The 22,238-nt window shown below is 34.7% G+C and overlaps 1 protein-coding gene across 1 annotated transcript; it reads left to right on the top strand.

Annotated features, from left to right (window-relative positions):
- Positions 1-5,410: 5,410 nt before the first annotated feature.
- Positions 5,411-17,813, top strand: LOC147078391 (cell adhesion molecule Dscam1-like). The gene is made up of 13 exons (XM_085960463.1): positions 5,411-5,487; positions 6,063-6,171; positions 6,626-6,736; positions 7,247-7,488; positions 9,002-9,157; positions 10,521-10,531; positions 11,607-11,739; positions 11,915-12,024; positions 12,354-12,513; positions 12,656-12,798; positions 13,192-13,274; positions 15,909-16,085; positions 17,266-17,813. Exons 1-13 carry the CDS (start codon positions 5,424-5,426, stop codon positions 17,471-17,473), a joined length of 1,707 nt encoding a protein of 568 aa, XP_085816589.1. The 5' UTR covers positions 5,411-5,423; the 3' UTR covers positions 17,474-17,813.
- The last annotated feature ends 4,425 nt before the right edge of the window (positions 17,814-22,238 follow it).

Genomic DNA, 22,238 nt, shown 5'->3' with positions numbered 1-22,238 from the left:
TTTTGATGTAATTTGAATTTTTTGCACAGCACCCATCAATTCTGATTTGATTCAATCTGATTCCCATGAAAAATTTCAATTCATCTTGTCGCGTTGGCAATGGCAAGAAATTTATTTATACATTTGGTTTTTGAAATGAATTTATATACTCAATATGTATTTACAGGTGATAGCTGTGGAGAAATATTAAAATTATTAATATACAATGCTCATCTCAATAGTTTGTATTGAAAAGTATTTCTAAAATTGACTGAAGATTTTATTTTATTTATTTGTTTAAAATTTATTTACAAAGAGTAAATCGACGTAATTTATTATTATTTTTAAGTATGGGTCACTGTTTTGAGTGATGATGAGTGAGTGACTTTTTATTAAAACTTTCTGCATAAAGTCACTTAATTTTAAAATGTTATACCGATAACTAAACAATAACCTTGTATGTAGTTAAAATATTGATAAACTGGTTTTTTTTTCCAATTGTATTCAAGTATGCCAGATTATAGTTTATTTTTTATAGTTCCTAATATTGGACATTATGACCAGTAATGTAGACTACATATTTTAAGTCTTTAGAAACTTGAATATTTTTCAATGTGTACTCTGTATGGAATTGATCTTTTCTTTACCATTGACTAAATGCTTGTTTACTATACATTAATTTGTTTCGTTATATACCAACTGTATCGATTCTTTATATTTTACTGTACCTATTTTAAGTGGTCTATATTATGTATTACACAAAGATTTTTTAATTCTATTCAGTTTGTCGTATTATGTACCTAATCATTTTTATACTTTTATATTAAATTCTGTTCCCTCAAATGTGTTATTTCATTTAGATTCTAATATTATTTATATGAATAATTATGAAGATTTAATCATGTGTTTGCTGCCAAAAGTTGGTAAGTCAATAATTTAGGTATTTAGAGTTCTTAGAGTATTTAGAGAACAGCAGAGTATATGTCTATTTATATAGATATAAAAATCAAGGTTATCCAATATATAGAACAGGAACATAAAGCACAAAGAAATTAGCATTATGCCTGATTTTAAAGGGCATGTCAAACTTCAAATTACAATTACTCCATATTTCGAGACTTATCTACTTTTGCCATTAATCCCACAATAATACTTATCGACGATACCTGTATACCTCACTATACAACATATTGCTATAACAGCCCTTTTTAAATCATGGCACAATTTCAATTTACAGCACAATTTTTGTCATATATTTTAGCCAAAAAAATTCTTTTAGATATATTTTCGATATTGCAAAAAAAATGTGTCTAAAAATATATGTAATAAATACACAAACAATAATAAGTCGTGGACATCTACATCCTAAAATAACGCGTGACATGAACTACTAGGCCGACAGGTAACCTCGAAGTATTTGTCAAAAGCACTTTCCCATTTCAGGGAACGAATAAACATCCTACTTCAATTTCAATGACAACTGGATGATTGCCAATTTGGTGATGCTAAAGATAAATAAAATTAGTTAAGGAATACAAGTGAATAGTTTTTTTTACCATAGTCGATCCTAAGGTCATATGGCTTCCTCAGAGTGGAGGTTGTATTAACAGATTTTTGTTTTTACGATAATTGGATGCTAGCTACTTATTCAACCTATTGGGTCCAAACACATGTTGAAAAGCAACATGTAAATTTTCCAGATCTGGGATTCGAACCCAAGACACGGCATTATAAGCCTAATGTCTAACTGCTTGGCCATTGTGGACATCGGTAGAACATAAGTATTAATTCTTTTAGGCTCCCCATCTCCACTCGTCATGTATGTACAGCCGTGGATATATGCAGGGCCCTCTTCCATGATGCTTAAAACGTGTCTGAAAGAAAAGATTTTACGTGCTCACTTTGCTATCCCAATACCGAGCTGCACAGAACTGATGTAACAACCGTGCATCGTGGTGCTTAATGAAAGAATTTAGATAGAAAAGAAAAAGGATGGGCTGGTTCAGCTAGTCTCAGTGACATTAAGTGTCCTCTGTATCCACATACTGAATATCAAGATTTGAATTTGATAATGAGTCTATGGAGGAATCGGGATTAACCTGCAAATGCTTCAAAGTGGGCCTCGGTTGATATCAAGTCTGCATGGCCAATTGGGCCTGTGTGCCGAACAGCTCCGCTCGTTCAGAATTAGAACAAATTTTGAACAAAAATGTGGTGCTAGACAAGACTCGAACCTGCATCCGGTCGATGTGCTTTACCAATATAGCCATCTGCACACTGCCTAATTACGATGATTTATTTAATTACGCCATATTTGTTTCTAATGTTCTATATGTTTCTGAGATTGTATTTCAAATTAAAATTATCAGTTAAAAGTAACTGAATTTGACTTACATCGTGATCGATCATGACCCATGGCTAGTGGTCGCCTGGTCTTGCGATAATAACCAGGAATTTGAGATAGGTGGTAACACCTCCGAAGCACGAGGAAGGGTTCGTAGCTTTTCTCGGTATACAAACCCCGTCTTTAATTTGGCCAGCTCAGTAATGTGCATCCATAGTGGTGTTAAAATTATTAGTCTTCTCGGGATAAGGAGTAGTGTAAATGATATCCCTCTGTGTTATTTTATTAACGTTTATTTGCATATATAGTTTTTTTTTCAAAGTTACAACCGTTTTAAAATATTCTTTCGTAATTAAATTTTACAAGTCAGTCGCTCAGAACATTTCAGTTTTCAAACTCGACGCTAACTGCCTCGCTACCGGGGGTTCCCTTTCAAAATTCTTTCGAACCCACGCCGACTCATGAAAGAACTCCCGTGATTGGCCAAATCCGATCGAACGAAGGACTTTACCTAAGAATAAAACATTAAGCAGTTGAGCAAGGAATCAGATTAGGTGTTTTATTGAGCCGTTTCTAGAGGTCAGGATTACGTTTCGGCTTATAATTACTAAATGATTATTTCACATCGGGAGAAGCCTGCCTGTAACAGGGATGTGTCAGTGGGAAGAAAGGATGAAAGCGACCATAATTGGCCCAACCAAGGTATATTGAATTATATTACACTGAAAAATCGATTTTCGATCCGTTTTCTTTAAACTGGCTTTCAATAATTTATTGGGGTCACGGGTCATTTGGCTTCTATAAAATGAGGTCACGACTCCAAAAAGGTTGGGAATGTCTGCTCTAAATCTTTGAATCGTGGATTTACGAATCCCCCCTCTTGTCTAGTAAATGATGCAGAGCAAGGTACCAATGAGTTGGGCGAATAGTGAACAACTATTCCTCATAAAAGACTCAACATCCTATTAATACTATCGACCAATAGTACTTGATGGAATTTGAATTTAAATTCTAATGGATTTAAGTTTTGTACTATTCCATTTGAGTCGTTTTTTGGGACCCGAGTTTCGCCTTTCGGCATCTTCATGCGCTATGTGTAGTCACCAACAGGTAAATACACAATGACTGGCCGTTTTTTACGACCCGGGTTTCTTCTTTCGGCATCTTCAGGCACTATGTGCACTCGCCAACAGGTAGATACACAATGACAATTCATAGAATAGTACAATACTTAAATCCATTAGAATGTATAACATCCATTCTGCAAAGACCTATATGCCTTGCTTAGGTGGGAAAATGGTATTTTTTTTTATTTTCATAGTAGTTGGTGCGATACTATGCTATTTGATAGACTCAAATGTAGTAATTTTAAATGTATTATCTACAACACAAAAATATACTATGTTATGTAAGATACCTTCACCTTGAGGTTATCGTTAATTTTGTTTTCGTATTTTATATTAGATATTGTTTTAATTGGACTTATGGTGGTTGCTTGATTAAAAGTTCATAGGTGTTATTTTTCACTTCCTTGTTATTACCATACATGTACAATATAATAATAACATGCAATTTATTCATATATCACGTATTATAGAGAATGGCTCTGAAAGTAAACTCCCATTGTGGTAACAAAGTGTAAAGTGTTCAATGAATGTGTACTAACGTATGCGTATGAAACATGGCCTAAAATGTATGAGAAATCCAAAAATTATAGGCAGTCCAATGTTGGCATGAAAAGTTGCATGTTGGGTATAAAGTGGAAAGACACAAGGACACCCTGAAACCGCTAAATTGACAAACTCAAAAGTTCAGTGGAAATACATGGCAGCAAAAAACTACGAGAAGAGTGTAAAGAGCTAGTAGAGGCCTTCATCCAGTAGTGGATCAAGCTCGGCTGATGGTGATATATTTTGGAAGTAATCATCGCGGGTGTACTGAAGTGCGCCAGGTCAGCATCCTGGGACTTTTTATACAGGCTTGAACATGAGCGGCCCTGAGTCCAATTCCAAAGGGATTATGGGAAAATATGTATTGCTTATTCTTTTTCTCTGATCTGGCAAAAAATGGTTACATGAGGAATGAGCAGTGGGTGTGGTGGAAAAATGTGGGAAATAATTTTATGTTTTTCGAAAACTAGTTTCTTTTCGCTTTAAGGGGCTTTATCCGGACTTTAAACGGTACATGTTCAAACACGCGCGTTAACATGATATTACTCCCAACTTCAGATTTAGTTTGTCAATTTATGGCTACGGCCGTATGTTGTAGCTTAACCACTGGGGAATGCCAAAAGAAATGAATATGAATATGAAAAAAGAAAGAATGAAAAGTATTTCAAAAAAACACTACCTTATTCTTAGGTCAATAATTTGTATAAAGCAATCATTATTCATAGGATGTTTATCACACTTGAATGATCAAAGACACAGCTTATAATTAGTATCTTTTGAATTATCTTCAAATGTGTTAATCTTTCCCATTTATTGAATAATAAAATGTCTAATTCTTGTCAAATTTGGGATCACAGAGATTATCAATATATTTTTTTATCGTAAATATTTCACTATAATAATGTCGACATAAATTATACCAATGGTTTTATAAATGCGTTTAAAAATTAATAAAAGTAAAAAATCTTAACACCACTGCACACGAATATACTGAAATATGACTATATTTAGAGCGAGAGGTATAAAATAATACCATTTTATGTAATAAAAATACTTTATGCAGTCATCAAATGTTTAAAATAAATATAAAGAATAATAATGCTTCAAAACTATGTAAATAGATTATCTACAACGTTTAAGGAATGTCCAGAATCATGCTTTGAAAATAGCATAAAAGCTGCATTTTGACATACGCTGAGCATGTCCGCCCTTAAGAGAAAATCCAATTTGTTACAATGATTTGTTTACATAAAAATATTGACTAAACAAAAATCTTTATCATAGGTATTATGAACAACTAAAATGTAATAATTGCTGCAGATAGATTAAAAACATTATAATATTAAATATTATGCTGATTATTTTAATTAGACTAATTTTATTAATATAATAGACAAGCTTTTAATGTTGTCAGTTCAGATTAAACAGTCATGACTGCTACATTGTATTATATTTTTATACTTTCATGTGGCATTCTTCATGGCCATGCACTTGGTAAGTCTCAATATTTTATAATAGCCATTTACTAAAAATACGATGGCCGAGCGGCTATCGCGTTGGATTATAATGTCGCGGATCCCAAGATCGAATCCTGGGTCTGGCGAATACACATATTGTTTTTCAATGTGTGTTTGGAGTCAGAGTATGGACCTAATGGATTGTGTAAGTGGCTAACATTGATTTCTCCTAAAAACAAAAATCTGTTAAAACCTACACTTTGCGTAGGCACAAATAATGATCTTCTTATAATCGAACATGGTCATATAATTAGAAACTAGTAATTGCCCGTGACTTTATCATTTCCACTGCCGACAAGTCGTTATACTTTAACAGCTGATGATTTTTGAGCTATACCATCAACCAGCCATGATATTTTTTGAACAAATGAATTAGTGATTGAAATCAAGTAGCAATGAACTCTTGAAAATCCATCATGAAAAGATTTCATGATGGATTTTTAAGTTTCACTTTTACGCTTTCAACGCTTTTGATAAGATGAGGCATATTATGTCCATATTTTGAGTACGCATGTCAATTTGTAGTTTTCATATCTTTCAATTATTTTATAGCCCCGACTACGCCTCCGAGGGACTTGAAAGTGAAACCTTACGATCAACACAGCCTTATAGTGTACTGGAAGGCTCCTCCAATGCAGGACCGGAATGGAGAAATCCTAAGGTATGGTTTATAATTATATTCTAATAAGACATACATTATTACTGTAAGCAAGTTTGAAGAATCCAAGTATTTCATACGGAAAGCCCTTATGGCCTAGTTTAAAGTTTGCCACTATACATCAGTACATTCACATGGGTAGAAAGGAGCTTTCCGGAAAATATTACATGTTTTTAAAGAAATAAATTCAGCGAAAAATATTGTATTTTCAACACTAACTATTACACTACAATTAGTAATTTTTCTATAAGTTTGTACCTATCTGCCAAAAACTAATTTTTAATTTCGCTTACAACCTTCTTATATTTATATTTGACGTGTGATGACCTCTGGTTGTAATTATAATAATTAATATTATCAATAATGATTCATAAACAAAATGAAATATGATGATGATTTTAATTTCATGTGATATTGATTGTTTCTTCATTTGTATTGTACTATTTTATATTGACAGGTATTACTTTGCCATCAAATTGGCGAACAGCGATGAGGAATACAAAAATGATACCGTTGAAATTGGTAGGGAATTAGAAAAGGAACATGGTATGCTAATCAAAGACCTCAAGTAAGTACTCCAAAAATATGTTGAATTACTTTCATGGTTTAGAAGATTTTATAACTATACTAGTGGCCCACTTTTATCCATATCTTTCAACATCGCGGAAAAAGACAAAGCTGAAAACTTCAAAAGTAAAAAATATTAAAAAGATTTTCTTTTTTTAAGTCATAGATAAACTTACAATTGAACAATAGCTGAACAATACACACTCTCTTTATATTATTACTTTAAAAGGGGCAAGGAATCGGCTTTCTCATACAGCTGAATGAAGCAGGCCAACAATAGCCGATGACTTACGAAAAATAGCGACGCGATAAAAAAAATTCAGGGCATCACAGAGGATTTACTTTAGTCATTATAATGTACCCATATAATATAATGCTAACATTCAAATTTTGCCACAAATTGATTACCAGCCCGCCCCACCATACTTTTTCGCCATACTAGCCGGCGTCACCATACTTTCATATAACCTGCTGCCCCTAGCTTTGAGGTTTATATCCTGTTTGTTTTCAGAACATACACTCAATATACAGTGGTGATGCAGGCAATCAACAAGATGGGGGTGGGTCCCATCTCTGAAGAAGTCAATTCTTATACAGGAGAGGGAGTCCCCAGTATGCCACCTCATGACGCCCTATGTACAACCTTGACCCCTCGGACAATCCGTGTTTCTTGGGTCAGCCCCCCTCTAGCTTCAGCCAACGGCATCATCAAGGAATACAAAGTCATCTATGGACCCAGCGACCGCTGGTATGGTGAGTATTAGATTCATTTTATTTTTAACTTTTAAGGAAATTATTCCATTTGACCAGATCCAAATCCTTCTTTTTTTGATTGGATGCTTATGTGATTATTTAGGACGATATAAGCTGCAGAAACTTATTGCTGTCCATTGTTGCTTTATCTCAAGTCACGTGTACACACAAAATACATCGGCCTCACTTGCCCGGCACTGATGTCGGGTCATACATTGACCAGCAACTGAGATTGAGCGGGCCGTGGCATTGATAAGGCCAAGAAGCGGGGGTGGGGAACAGAAACGTACGGTAGTAACAGTACTATGTCAGATATATTTTACACGATAAAGTACATACAAGGCGGTGAATATAATGTATCGGTAGTTGTGGATTTGGACTCCGAACATACACTGACGGATAATCCGCCCTCAGATCACGACTTTCGCTTCGACGAGCTAGGCTGGCACTGAAGTTAATTGAGCGTAACGGGGCTTGACTATCGTACACAGGCATTAAATTTCAAGGCGGCACTGTGTCTAGGTATAAGTTCAAAAAAAAAACCACCGACTGTCAAAATTGGCGGACTCGTACGACGCAGGTCGTCAAGATGGCATCTGCAAATGCAGTGCGCGGCCAGACAAGATGGTGTCTATGCAATTCAGAGGGCGGCCCGCAAGGTGGCGGCGCGTCCTCCGTGGATTCCGATCTTCCGCGGATGCTGCAAATAGGCGGAGCGTCCTTTTGGGGCTCCAGGATGCGGGGCATAGCGCCGGCAATTCCATAAGCTGCTCATCAGGCGGCTGATTTCGGCCGCGACTGCGGCGTAGATATATTGGCTGTATAGGGCAGATTTGGAGTAGGTATGGCGGCTGATAATTCTTAAGGAAGAATTATTTTGCAGAGAAATTGGCCAGAGACGGGATACCCTCAGAGGAATCCATCCAGTTGAGCACGAGGTGCAACGCGTAAGACAAGTATTATAGAGCTTGAGAGAGATGTTGACAGGCGGACGAACGAAGCTGAAAGAAGGGCTGGTCAGCAGGGGATGGCTGCTTTTATCAACGGCTTATGGGTGGTCGGATCTCCCTGCCTGATGGCGGCGTCTCGAGCGGCGTGTTCTGGTAGCCGCCATTTTTCGGCTTGCTCGCGCTACCTCCAGCTCCCACGTGGCGTATAAAACCGCGTGGCGAAAGACATTTTTATTTAATTTTGTTACTGCGAATCAAGAAATTAAATAACCAAATTTATGGAAAGGCTCTATTGTAATAATATTAATGTTGACTGAATTGAATGCTATACCGTATTTTAGAATAATGAAAAGATTGCTGATTAGGGTGGAGGTAAGCGGCGGTGCTTTTCCTAGATGACAAAGTGGAAGTAGGCTGTCTCTATACTTAAGTGTGTTGAAGTAGGCTGCAGCAGGCTGTGGGTTCTGGGAAAGTTGACGGTTCGGTCAGTCCCTTGCGGTGGTCTCCTGCGGGAGACCTTCACCTGGTATCAGTATAACTAAAAAAAAATAATCTTTGGACAGATGAGACGTCTAAGTATACCGAGATTACATCAAGCAGCGAGATAATCCTTGATCACCTCAAGAAGTTCACCAATTACTCGATGGAAGTGCTGGCCACCACCTCCGGAGGAGACGGCGTTCGATCTATTCCCATCACTTGCCAAACTGAACATGATGGTAATTATAAATATTTAATTTATCTGATATTATTATTCAAAATGGTCTGATTCGGTTTGGTTTTGCTTTACAGTAATGAAACATTTTAAATTACATGCATAGAATTGCCAAAATCAATGAAGGCAATGAGCAGCCCTCACGTAAGGAACTGACATCTTAATTAGGGGCTTCGGGTTTGATTCCTGGTTAGGTCATAATACATATGAGTCGTATAGTTCCTATATACGATAAGTCCACTTTGATAAAATGTTGGCAAACTAAATATTTTCATTTAAAACTACTTCTTCTTATGAAAACCTATAATTGAATTTATATTATGGTGGTGTGTTGTTTTTATACAAATATTCACAATAAAATTAACCATTTTCGTAGCAGTAAAGGAGAAATTGACAAAACAGTGATGGATTTATCGGCATTTGGAACTAACTGTCAAATTTATCGTATTTTGGAACCCAGTAGGTGTGACTTATCGGTCTTTGTTTCTCAACGCTAACGATAAGTGGTTGACAAGTATAGGGTAAATAAAAAACAATTATTATTTCAATAAATACAAAAACAATTTGTTAGAATGATTTCATTCATTGGTGATCTGAGAATTTTCGTCAGTAAAATAAAAATCGTATTTTTTTAAATTTATTTATTATCATAAAACCTAATGCATTAGAACGAATCGAACATAAGTTTTGTCTTCTCTTCACCTAATAGACAAATGATTAGTAAAATAAAATCAAAAAAATATAACATGGTTAGGTAACTTAAAAAGATTTTTTAGGTTAGTGATAGTAGAAAAAGATACACAAATGTAATTACCGTCTTCGCTCCTAAGCAGAGCATATGAACCTCCACAGAGTGAAGGTTATATTAACAGACCCTTTTTTTCGAGGAATGGTTGTTAGCCATTCGCCCAACCCATTGGGCCCTTGCACTGGATCAAGCATACATTAAAAAAACAACATGCACTTTTACATAAATGTACCTATTATGTATAATTTTGACCCTTTTTTACTATCAATAATGTAATCACAATATTTTTTTTTTTAAATAAACGTATTCCGAGTAATTTTTAACAGAAAAAATGTTATAAATTTTTTTTATTAAAAACCATTATTTGAAACGAGGGAAGTTTACATTCACACAGATTTTATTTTGTGCAGGTAGAACAATTACAAAAAAGTACGGAAATAACTAAAAAAAAAACAATTGTTTAATTCGAGAGAAATTCTCAATCACCCAGTGTTTGCCAACATTTAATGCAAAATAGTCGTATTTTAAATACTTTTCCCGATGATCCACGTTCTTTTTCCATAATTCCTTATTAATTAATTGATGAATCGTTTCCTTGATGTATTTCCTTCCACTTTAGCAACATTCTGGGTAAGATTAAATCGAGATAAGATCGAAAAAACGATGATTCATGCGGCGAGCGCGTATAATGCGTCGTCAAATCCAGTGGGCGCTGGCGTATTTGATTACGTTGTATTTTCGATGATTTACGCGCCACTTGTAGAAATTTTGCGCGAGCGCCGCACTCGCTGCGTCAATGGGCTTTATGCCTTAGAGATAGTGCTGAAAGAATAATATTCATGAATCTTTGTAAGATTCTGTGAGAACTGTCAGAATATCACACATTTTTAAATTAACACAGATATAATATATTGCATTTTAAAAAAAACACCTCTATGAAAATTAGTACATTACTGATATTTGTACCTACCTGTCAGAAAATAATAAAAAGTAAAAGTCATTTACGACCTTTGATGGGTAGGTACTTCATATTTACTAACTCTTTGGACTTAAATTTGAAACATCCATAACCACAGAAAAGAAAAATACATATTCAAAAGATTGAATTTATGTTACGATTACAATTAAGAAGTATGACAAAATAATGTAAATCGACTATAAGTGGGCTCGCACATCAGAACTCGCCGCATGCGTCTTACGACGAATTCGTCGATGTGACGTCATCGTAAACCAAGAAACAAACGTTATCGATATGGCGAATGTCGATATCGCTAGGCAGATGTGCGAGGTTTTATCAAGGAACACCGCCTGCCCGTTCTCGGAAGCTTTGATTTATGGCGGTCAGGCACACGAGGCGAGTTGTGATATGCGAGCCGGCTAACAACTTTAACTAGAAGGCCAGCCATTTGGGTGAACTAAAATACTCGAGTCATTGCGATACTAGCACAGCCATCCTCGTTGTTAAAGCTGTCGCGGTTTAATTGTAATTGCCATTCGTTTTATTTTTTAAATAAGTCTTATGAATTATAAAATATTTTGTCATTTTGCAAATCTGCATCAAATAAACCCCTTGTTTTCAATGAATATATATAATATATTCCACTGTGTATATGACTTAAATAATATAATGAAATATCTCCACAATCAGTGATAATATAAGATTATCGTGATTTCCTACAACCACACAATTTTTTTTATTTTTAAGGTCTCGGCTCTTAAAATGAGTTACTCTGCCACTGATTTAAACGGAACCCGCTATGATTTCTGGGTGACCGCTTCTACTGTCATCGGAGAGGGAAACCCTTCACTGACTGTCTCCGCTAGTCCGAATACTACAGGTACACTATTTCGTTCTAAGTTTATCGCACACTTCATTCCAATTTTACTGATTTAATAGTGATTAACATATATAATTTGAATGTTTTGGTCTGTTTTGTTTACTCAAAAGTTTTCTGAAAAATGTACTTTCAGATTGCACCGTCAACCCCTCAATTATTTTGTTATCTGTTTCAGTTCCCGCCAAGATCGCTTCATTCGATGACTCGATCACCGCTTCTTATAAGGAAGATGTTAAGTTGCCCTGCCTCGCAGTCGGTGTCCACCCTTCAGATATCTCATGGAAGGTAATTTATTATTTACCCTATACCAAACATATTGAAGGAACTCGACCCTTTATATACAAACGTTGTAAATAAACAAAATAATAGTGGTTTCAGCAGGCCATCATTTATATTTTATTTGTAAAACAATGTCTAGTGCTGTCAATACAGCATTTTTTTATAGTTATCAATTCTGAAATCTGGTTCTGAAATCACTATAAGTATTTTATTACAAAGAGTTTGATAGGCTCCATCTTTATTAGTCCAAACTGTTGGCCGCATATGCTCAGAGTCGGCTATATAAAGTTTATGCAACAATAATTACGGAGTGTAATGCGTTGTGATTTTTGTAGGTGAAAGGCGCTCCCTTGAAACCATCCCACAGACTAGAACAAATGCCTGATGGTTCACTCTTGATCGTTAGAGTGGCCCAGGATGATGCCGGAGACTACACGTGCCGCGTTGAAAACCAATTCGGAACTGATTCCGTTACACACAAGCTCACTGTTAACAGTGAGTTACTTTAAAAATAATAAATTCGGTTGCAGATGTCTGAATTGTAAATAAAATTATATAATTTATATAAAAAATAATACAAATTAATTATAATATCTGTGCATACCTATGAATTGGGGTGTTTTCTAAATACTTTCAGTACCTCCATTCCCGCCAGCTGTAACACTCTCATCCAGCAGCGAATCTGCTCTCTCTCTCCGACTGCAACCTGTCGATACCATCCCCACGCTCGGTTATACCATTCATTACAAGCAAGAATTCGGAGACTGGGAAACTGTTCAAGTAAATCACAACTTAACTTATTACATATTTGATTCCCACATTTATTATCATAATCAACCGGGGCTGATCTACTCAAGGATGAAGACCTCCTCTAGCACCTTCCACTCCTACATTGAATATCATCAATTTGTCAATCTAAGGGTTTTAGGTCAGTCCTGGGGCTACTACTGAATAATGGTAGCCATTCCATGGTATATTCACTGAGCGATATGATATGTGATTTTACCTATTAATTCTTGTTTGCTTCCTTATCTTTGATTTTCTTTTGTTGTCCTTCTATGAAATGTTTAATAGACTGCTTGCCATAAACCACCATAGAAGTTTTTCTTTCTAAAATATATGATACCTACCTTTATCTTGTCAAAAACTTATCGAAATTTATACAATTTTTAGGTTTCACGCCAAACTACAACATATACTCTGGAAAGTTTGTATTGCGGATCAAGATATCAAGTATATGTAACTGCATACAACAGGTCAGCATTATCTTTGATTTATTATGGCATTATGGTACATATTATAATATCTATTGACATTTTATTTGTCAGATAATACAATACCATAAATGTATGAAAATGAAACAATGTATCACAAAACTGTTGAAAAGTAATTATTATACATAATAATATTACGTAAGTAGTTGTATATTTTATTTACAAATATACCCAAAATAAAAAAATATTTATAAAGAGATTTTTATAAGCTAAAAACAAAAGAGAACAACACAAAAGATGGCGGCTGAAACAATTGAATATAAAAGCCCCTGTACACATGCATGGATTTACTGGCACCAATAGTGTGTATTTTTAAATCGCAACAATAACTGTTTACACGTAAAAGTGCTGACTGTCTCTCCAATCTCATTCTTCAAGAGTAAACGAGACGCGATGTTGTCATTTTATAGTATATGACAGGTCGTATTGAAAATCGATTAAGCTCAAAATGAGTAGTTCGTTGTTTTACCGGCAGGCGCAGATCGAAAATAATCTTACTTTCACGTTGAATTTGGAACCTTCCAAACTTGTTTGATTTATGCACGCAATCTTGCCAACTGCAGGATAATACATGTTTCCCCATGCATTTTATTACTTTGCACAGTAAATCTATGCACGTTGTCACCTCCGAAAGGGGGGGGGGGGGTGATGGATGAGTGCTCTGGACCCCCCTGATGATGTATGTCATGTCAAGGTGGTATCGTCTGCTTCTTCTTTCGGGGACATGTTTATGTTGATTGACAACGCGGAAGTACAGGCGAAAACAGGGCGTTTATTGTTCGGAATATAAATACAGTAAAGTACAGCGTACAAATATTTAACAAAAATATTTAAAAAAAATAAATTAATTTAAAATGGCGGCGGACGCCGGCGAGCGCGACACCACGGCCGACGTCACGCTCCTCGAGAGTTCGAAAACCGAATGAATCCCTTTTTGGAGAGCAGGTCAACTCTAGGCAAGAATAAAATAAAACCTATAAATTCTGTCACTGAAAAATGACAAAAACACTCTGCATATTATGTACCTGGCTTATTTCTGAGAATTTCGCTCACCACAGAAAAATAGTCAGCTAGACCTTTTTTAGGTACCTGCTTTGAAAAGGCTGTATTTCTTTGCTAGGTAGGTACATATTTTGAAATATTTGAACTAGGTACAAATACATATTTTTTTTAAAGTAATCTCAAATCAGATATTCTAGGTGCTAGGTACATTGTATGGCTGGGAACTTTGCTTCCAATATTGGTCAAAATTGGATGAAATGTAGGTAATAATATTAAAAAAATGATATTAATAATTACTATTTGCTTATGGGCTAGAAATTTGCCTCGCAGTCGATCTGTTCATGTTTGCATGAATCAGCCCAATGATGATTCAGGCCTCGTGGCCTTGGATCCTCTGAGGATGCCATAGTTTAGGCGGTATCAACGTGTAAACGGGGTATAAAACTCGCTTTACACGTGCATGGATTTACTGTGCACAGTAAGAAAATGTGTGGGTAAACATGTATTATCCTTCAGTTGGCAGGACTGCATGCATGAATCAAACAAGTTTTGAAGTTTCTGAATTTTCAATGGCGAACCTGCCAGCAAAAAAACGAACATTTTTGACATTTAACATATTTAAGTTTTTTTTTTATATATTGAATTATTAATAACCATATCCTTGCTTTTTCGTACAAGGTGGTTGTTAGTAATTTTGAAGAATCACAAACACCAAGGCTTTGAGAAAAACACATAAATATTGTGTGTGCTAACCGGGAATCGAACCCAGGAACTCTCTGGTGGAAGGCAAGCGCCTTACGCACTGCACCACGAGAACTGCCTACATATTTAAGTTTATCGTAGTATATTCTTGGGTTTTCACCGTGTCTCCTTCTTCCTTCTTTACTCGACGTTTCGGGCTCGTTGCAGAGGCCATTATCAAGAGATATGTTTTATGATGAAATGTACTGTATGTATGTGAATGTAAACGTTGCTCTAAGAATGTCAAAATGAATCCGATTATCTAAGAGCAAACGTTGCTCAGAGTAATCTGTCAATCATTACGACCGGGGATACTGGCTCGAATGTTAGATTTTGCTGATAGTGCCGGAAGCCATGACGTTTTTAACCGTAATCCATCATCCCTATTGATATTTTCAGGGTTTCTGTGGATTTCAATGGCCTCCTTTACCAATCGTGCGAAATATCCTTTATTCCGACCCAATATCTTGGAAACGTCGAGTAAAGAAGGAAGAAGGAGACACGGTGAAAACCCAAGAATATACTACGATAAAAAACAACCGTGAAAGCCTCAAACATTATATATTTAAGTTTACCAACTACACCGCGCAAGCCAATTTGACAATATCGCGTCTCGCTTACTCTTGAAGAATGAAGATTGGAGAGACATTCAGCACTTTTATGTGTAAACAGTTATTGTCACGATAGTTTAAAATAAGCACTACTGTCAACAGTAAATGCATGCACGTGTACAGGCGCTATTATAGAACAAATTTAAACATCAGATAAAAAAAGTGTTACCAACCTTAAAAGCATTTTCAAATAAATAATGAACTGAGAATATTATTTAAATTATAATATTGTTTATAATAACTGTTTACTTTTTTTAACCAGTATTGGAACCGGAGAAGCCAGTGATGTTTTAAATGCTAGCACCCGAGGCTCCAAACCTATCCCCACTAGGGGTGCTGATATAATGACAGTCTCAAGCGGTAGTGTCACTCTTCATTTGTGGAATTGGCAAGACGGAGGTTGCCCAATGACGCACTTTGTTGTTGAAAACAAAAAGAAGTATGTCATTATTATATTGTATTTGAAAAACTTAGTTAAAACTTGTTAATATTATGGCAATAATATGAAATGCAATTATATTATTTATCTCAAACCTTAATATTTCACAGTAACAATCACATTAGTTTTGTGAGTTACCAGTTCTGGGGCCTTATGTTAGAACTTGCGAGATGTAGTCGCCCGGTCGACATGACGTCATATGACATCATTGTGACGTACTACCGGAGTGATACCGAGTATGACCGAGAAATTAACGCTGCTCAAACACTGGCGTTATCCATTGTCCCCATACACAAATAGGTGTTTCAGCATAATAATATTTACGGTGAGCCGTGTGCGTTGGGCGGCTTGCCTCGACCGTGTATTGGCTTATGTCAAAATTACGTCATGTCGTCGGGTGACTTCATATCACTAGTTAGAACATAGGGCTGCTGTTCTGCAAGAGGCAACACCAAAATATATTTTAATTTAGTTTTAGGTAAGAGGTTGCTCATAAATGACATCATTTGATTTTGAGTAGGTATTTCCTCTTCTTCCCAATCCATGTCCGCTCTTTAGTTGGAGCACATGGATACCATTCTGCACCTCCAAGAATCCTTGTTGCTCGCTAGTCTTTTTGCGTGTTTCCGAGTCATGTCAGTATTCCATAGCGTCACCATATACACCCTGTGGATGGTATTTAGCAATTTTTCGAGACACTGAAATCTGGTTGACCTGAGGAACAGGCAGGCCATGTCAAAATTATCTTACAGAATCCGTATAATGTAGCCAAGCCACGTCCAATGTCACTTCTTCACTTTCAAAGGGATGAGAGGCTGCGTGGTCTGAATTCTTATCTTCTTATTACTCCTAAACCCCCACTAGTGTACGACCCCTAATGTATTGTCCAACTAATTGGGATATTTTGCATCAACATTTAAATTCACAAATATGCCTATTCATTCATAACAATAATAATAGGTCTTAGCTAGGTCCGTATGCATAGTCAAATTTATGTTAATAAGTGGGCTTATGTGTTGTGTTTTGGGGAATGGTACTTAGACGCTTTCCCATTCCAAGTAATACAAGGTCACTTATTTACATACGTGTAACTATACATGAGACCCATAAATAATATCTTTATTTATTTTATATAATAATATTGTGTACAAGCTGGCTTTTAACACTTTTTCCTTTCAAGGGGAGCAGAGGAATGGAACGAGATTTCCAACAGTGTGAAACCAAGTGGAAAATTTGTAGTCTCGGATCTCGAACCCGCCACACAGTATCTGTTTAGGATTACCGCCCATAATAATGCCGGCTTCATTGTTTCCGAATTTGAATATGCCACTCTTACCGTAACCGGAGAAGATATTTATAATGTGCATCATACGACTAGGTCTTATTAAAATATTATATTAACCCAATGCTTACGGGCCATTTTAATTAATTTTGTAATTAACGTGTTAATTTGCATTTTGAAAAGCAATTAGCAAAAACGCAATTTTGTGCGGCCTGTAAGTTACAAATTATAAATTTAGATTTTTGAATATTCAGATTTAATTTAACAAATATTATTACTGATTCGCTATAACTACATAATGTTTTTGTGGTTAACTTTTTTATTATATTATTATTACCTAGTTGTATGCATACAGTGTACTTACTTTATGTCATGTCATGAAACCTTTGAATTTATAATTTGTCATGTTCATTATATTATGTAAAATAAATAAATTTGAATTTGAATACTTTGTCAGTCATACTGTTTCCATTAAATTAAGCCCTCTTTCAGACGGGATTCCGGTGTCGAGCCACCGGCGTGGCTCGATTCCGCATTTACACATAACTAAATGGGAGCGTTCAGACGGAAGATACTCGTGTTTACGAGAATCGCACACTTTTCCTTTGCCCGCCACAATTTCAAGCCGCTCGAACTCATTATTATTTGCGAGGGCGGTTTTTATTACCTTTTTTAATTCATTGCCTCAGCCGAAACACCGGTGATCGTAATAATAATAATAATTAATGCAAAGACCGCTTTGATGCGGCGACGACACGTGTGTTATTATTATTATTGAAATTGAATTTATCATTGAAACATAATTAATATTAATAGGCATATTGTCAAATTTAAAAAAGGGTAATGATACACCCCTGTTACAGGCGGGCTTCTCCCGGTGTAAAATAATCATTTAGTAGCTATAAGTCGAAACGTAACCCTGACCTCTAGAAACGGCTTCATAAAACATCTAATCTGATTCCTTGCTCAACCACGTAAGTATTTTTTATTCATAGGTAAAGGCCTTCGTCCGGTGTGTGAAAATCGCATATTGGGCGGAGGTGTAATTAAGATAAATTTAATTTAATTTAAAAAGTAAAAATGATGATGGATGAAAGAGATAATTTTAAGACTAAATATAAGGATTCAAAAATAATAAATTCTGCCGCACTTGCCGGCTGCGTGAAATCCTCGCGCGCCGGCGCCAGGGTCATCCTCGTGATTCGTCAAATCGAAAGGATCACGCGATAAAATTTGGCCAATCACGAGAGTTCTTTTTGCTGAACAGCGTGGGTACGCGAGATTTGAAAAAGAAAAAAAAAAGTTAGTGAGCGTCCTTTTTCCAACATGTACGGACCTGCGAAACTTATTGTTAAAACAAAATATGTAAACGTTTAAAGAAAATGTAAAATATAAGAAGACCACGTTACGAGCACGAAAGACCGTGTTTTATTTACACTCCAATCGTTTATATCTCATCTTCTTCTTTTTTGTGAATCCGGGGTTTGATGTACACCTGAGCTAGCCGCTGGAACCCCGGGGATCTCAGTAAACGTGTAATGTAATATCGTTAGAATGATAATAGAAAAGAAGTTTAATAATTGTAATGCACAATAGTTAAACATTGAGTGCCAACTAATTCAATCGATAAAACATGAAATATTTAGTACTATTAATCTCACAGCGTATAGTTCGGCTTTCTGTTAACTTAAACCTTCTGTAAAGAATGCTTTATAAATCATTATCTACCTCGAATAAAATGTCATTTGTAAACTCGTTTGAAATATTAAATTATAATTTTTGGGCGCCTTAAAAGGTGTGTATTTACAAATTAAATATAACAATATAAAAATAAGAACACAGCTTAATCGTTAAAAGTGTTATTTAATCACACACAACCAATTTACATTGAAATTTAAAATGATACGAAAACAAATACAAATTTGAGAAGCGTTCCTTGGTACGGGACATAGAGTATTTCTTTTAAGATGGTAATGATTACTTAGCTTTATGTGTGATGGCTGGAACTTCATCTTGGCTGGAATTATGAACTGTGAACCCCTTCTTGTCCGAAAGGAAGTAACTATAAATGGCGTTGAAACTGTATCTAAATGTTAACCGATAACGTCCGTGCTGCACTGAAGCTAATCCCGGAGTGAAGATCTTGTGGGCGGAAATTAGTTGTTTGTTGACATCACGCTTTCAAAAAAGCGGGAAGAACCCCCATTGGTTCTTTTTTAACCGTCATTGTTTTAGAAACATGGGTTGACACACACTTTTTAACAAGGTTGTGCCAAATTTTGTTGTTAATTAATTTACATTATTTTAAGTCTGCGTTTGAAATGTAGACATGTCACGTGAAATGTAACATGACAATGTTTTTTAGCAAAATAGAAATTTCTTCAAAATAAAATGCATAAATGAAAACAGTGTTTCATACTGATCCAGATTCTGAAAAAAAAAATTAATATTATTCTGTTTTCAATAAAAAAGACAATTTACAGATGGTGGTGTTGGTGAGAAAATTTCTTACGATCGATTTGATGAAATTCATTATTGACAATAGTTTATAATCAAATAGATCAGTTTGGTCGAGCATCTTCAAAATACCTACTTAAGTAGGTATGTAAAGAAATAAATACTAACAAGTTTTTCTCTCAATGTATTTGCCATACTTTGTCATGTAATTATTTTTATTGCTGAAGCCAGGTCTAATTACCTATTGTCTTTTCATTGAACTCCTCGGCGCTATTTATTTTGTAAATTTTAATTTATCATTGACGCATAATTAATATTAATATGCATCTAAAATATCTAAAATTATGTGATTAAATTATAGGTACACAACTTTGGATATTTTATAGATAGGAAATATATTTTTTTATTATTTGGTTAGGATGGGAATAATGAAGTTTGTATTTATCGAGCGTTCATAACTACAATGGACAATACAAAATTTGTCATTGATAGGGAACCTTTTTTTTAACATACGGTAGGTGAATTTTAAACACAGCAAATTTTTCTATGATAAAATTAGGCAATCTCATAATGTATATAAATCAGTAATTTAATAAATAAGTACAAATATCACCAACAAGTTAGTATTAATTTAAGTAAACAATCGAAACCGACGTTCTCTATAAATTATTTTTATTCAATAATATGTACCTATATTTTTTACTGTTATTCAATTGAAAATTTACGCTAGGATAAAAGCGCTTGTATATCAAAATTATGAAATAAAATGTGGAAAAAGTAAAAAAAATAAAAACCTTTTATTTTCTAAAAGTGTTTTTTGAATGAAATATGTAGCAAGGTACCTGCCGTTGCATGTCATGAATCATGTGTCTTTCCACGTTATATATATTTAAATCAAATAATAATACCTCAGTAGCGAAGGGTGGAGGTAGGCTGTTAAGATCCACTATATATATAGTGCACACTAAACTTTATCAGGTATTAGTATTTTTTTCATTGAAATAACACCACAATTTACAGAAGCTGTTGTTTCATTTTTTTAATTCAATTAAACCCTGCGAAACCAAGCCATAATAGATAATAGTAAAAAAATACCTATCTATAAAACATCTAAAATTATGCAATTAAACCATACATAACTTTTAACATTTTAAAGATAGAATAATTTTTTTTTAATATTTTATAGTTTGGTTTAGACAAGGCTTAATGAATTAAATAAAACAACCAACAAAATGTGTAATGATATTTATTTTTAATCCAACGAAAACAAATAAGTATGAATGAAAAGGTATGCACAATTTTGTCGTATCGCCCAAAATATACCAAAATTAGTATGGTTTGGTTAGGCAGGGTTTAATTGATTTTAAAAATCTAACCAATAATATCTGTAAATTGTTCAATAAAAACAAATACGTATGACTAAAAAAGTTTAATGTGCACTAATTATGGCGGATCTTAACAGCCTACCTTCACCCTTCGCTCCTGTAATACCTAAATACATGATTGAATAGAACGGGCGTGTGTTCTTTTAGAAATTAACGTAAGCCTGTTAAAAGTCAATTTAAACCATGTGAAAATCGTTGACAAAGTTCATTGTTGGTGTAATATGTCGTATATTTCAAAGAATAGAGTTTTGTCACCAACGCCTTCCTAACCAATCGGGGAGCTCTATTTCTCATAGTATGCTGTATGTCTGCAACGTTAGGAGTATTAACTAGTAAAACTTGATTTTTGGAATATGTGAGTTATGATTCTAAGCGACTCAAATATTCTACATCTAAATAAATTAACGTTTAGTATATTTTAGTTAGTTATAGTATTACTTTAGGTATATATTAGTTGGTATTTGTATGTATCTATATTAGTTATAGGTACCTGCGAAAAAGCTATTAGATATAATATAATTATTAAACAATGTATTCTATACGCATTGTATAAAATAAATGGTTTGTTATTGTTTGGCTAGTAATTTCTTTATGATTCACTGTCATAATAATAATACATAATAATAGTATTGTATTCGTCGACCAACATGTGATTATTATTATATTATTATTAATTAGAGATTGTAATGAAACCGCACCATTTAAATTAAACCGCCTAACGCAAAATTGGTTTTACCTTTCACATTTTTGTACTGTGTTTTCGAAATATATTTAGAAATTGAATGATCTTTTGACTTATAGATATGAAATTTTCGGTACATGTAGGAGAAGGGTGTACAAAATGGCATAGTGTTTAGTTTAATGAAAAAAAGAATATCAAAACGTATAATTTATTATAAAAACGGAGCATGAATAAAGTAAAACTACTTTAAAAAAAAAGAAGTAAAAACGTGTAGTTAAAAATCATTTCACCCCTCCGGTTGTACAAAATGGCAAACGACATAAATATTTGTCAAAAATAGAAACAAA

Source organism: Rhyacophila brunnea, unplaced genomic scaffold (assembly GCF_057557595.1).
Source record: "Rhyacophila brunnea isolate RB1 unplaced genomic scaffold, BYU_Rbru_1.0 scaffold_11, whole genome shotgun sequence".
Classification (NCBI taxonomy): domain Eukaryota; kingdom Metazoa; phylum Arthropoda; class Insecta; order Trichoptera; family Rhyacophilidae; genus Rhyacophila; species Rhyacophila brunnea.
This window is presented reverse-complemented; position numbering and strand designations above follow the sequence as displayed.

What these genes read in the sequence shown, in the direction of transcription:
- LOC147078391 (XM_085960463.1), top strand. Translation starts at nt 5,424, where the DNA reads ATGACTGCTACATTGTATTATATTTTTATACTTTCATGTGGCATTCTT. An exon ending in CGCTAGTCCGAATACTACAG is followed by an intron (nt 11,740 to 11,914) that starts GTACACTATTTC and finishes TATCTGTTTCAG; the next exon opens with TTCCCGCCAAGATCGCTTCA. An exon ending in GAGACTGGGAAACTGTTCAA is followed by an intron (nt 12,799 to 13,191) that starts GTAAATCACAAC and finishes TACAATTTTTAG; the next exon opens with GTTTCACGCCAAACTACAAC.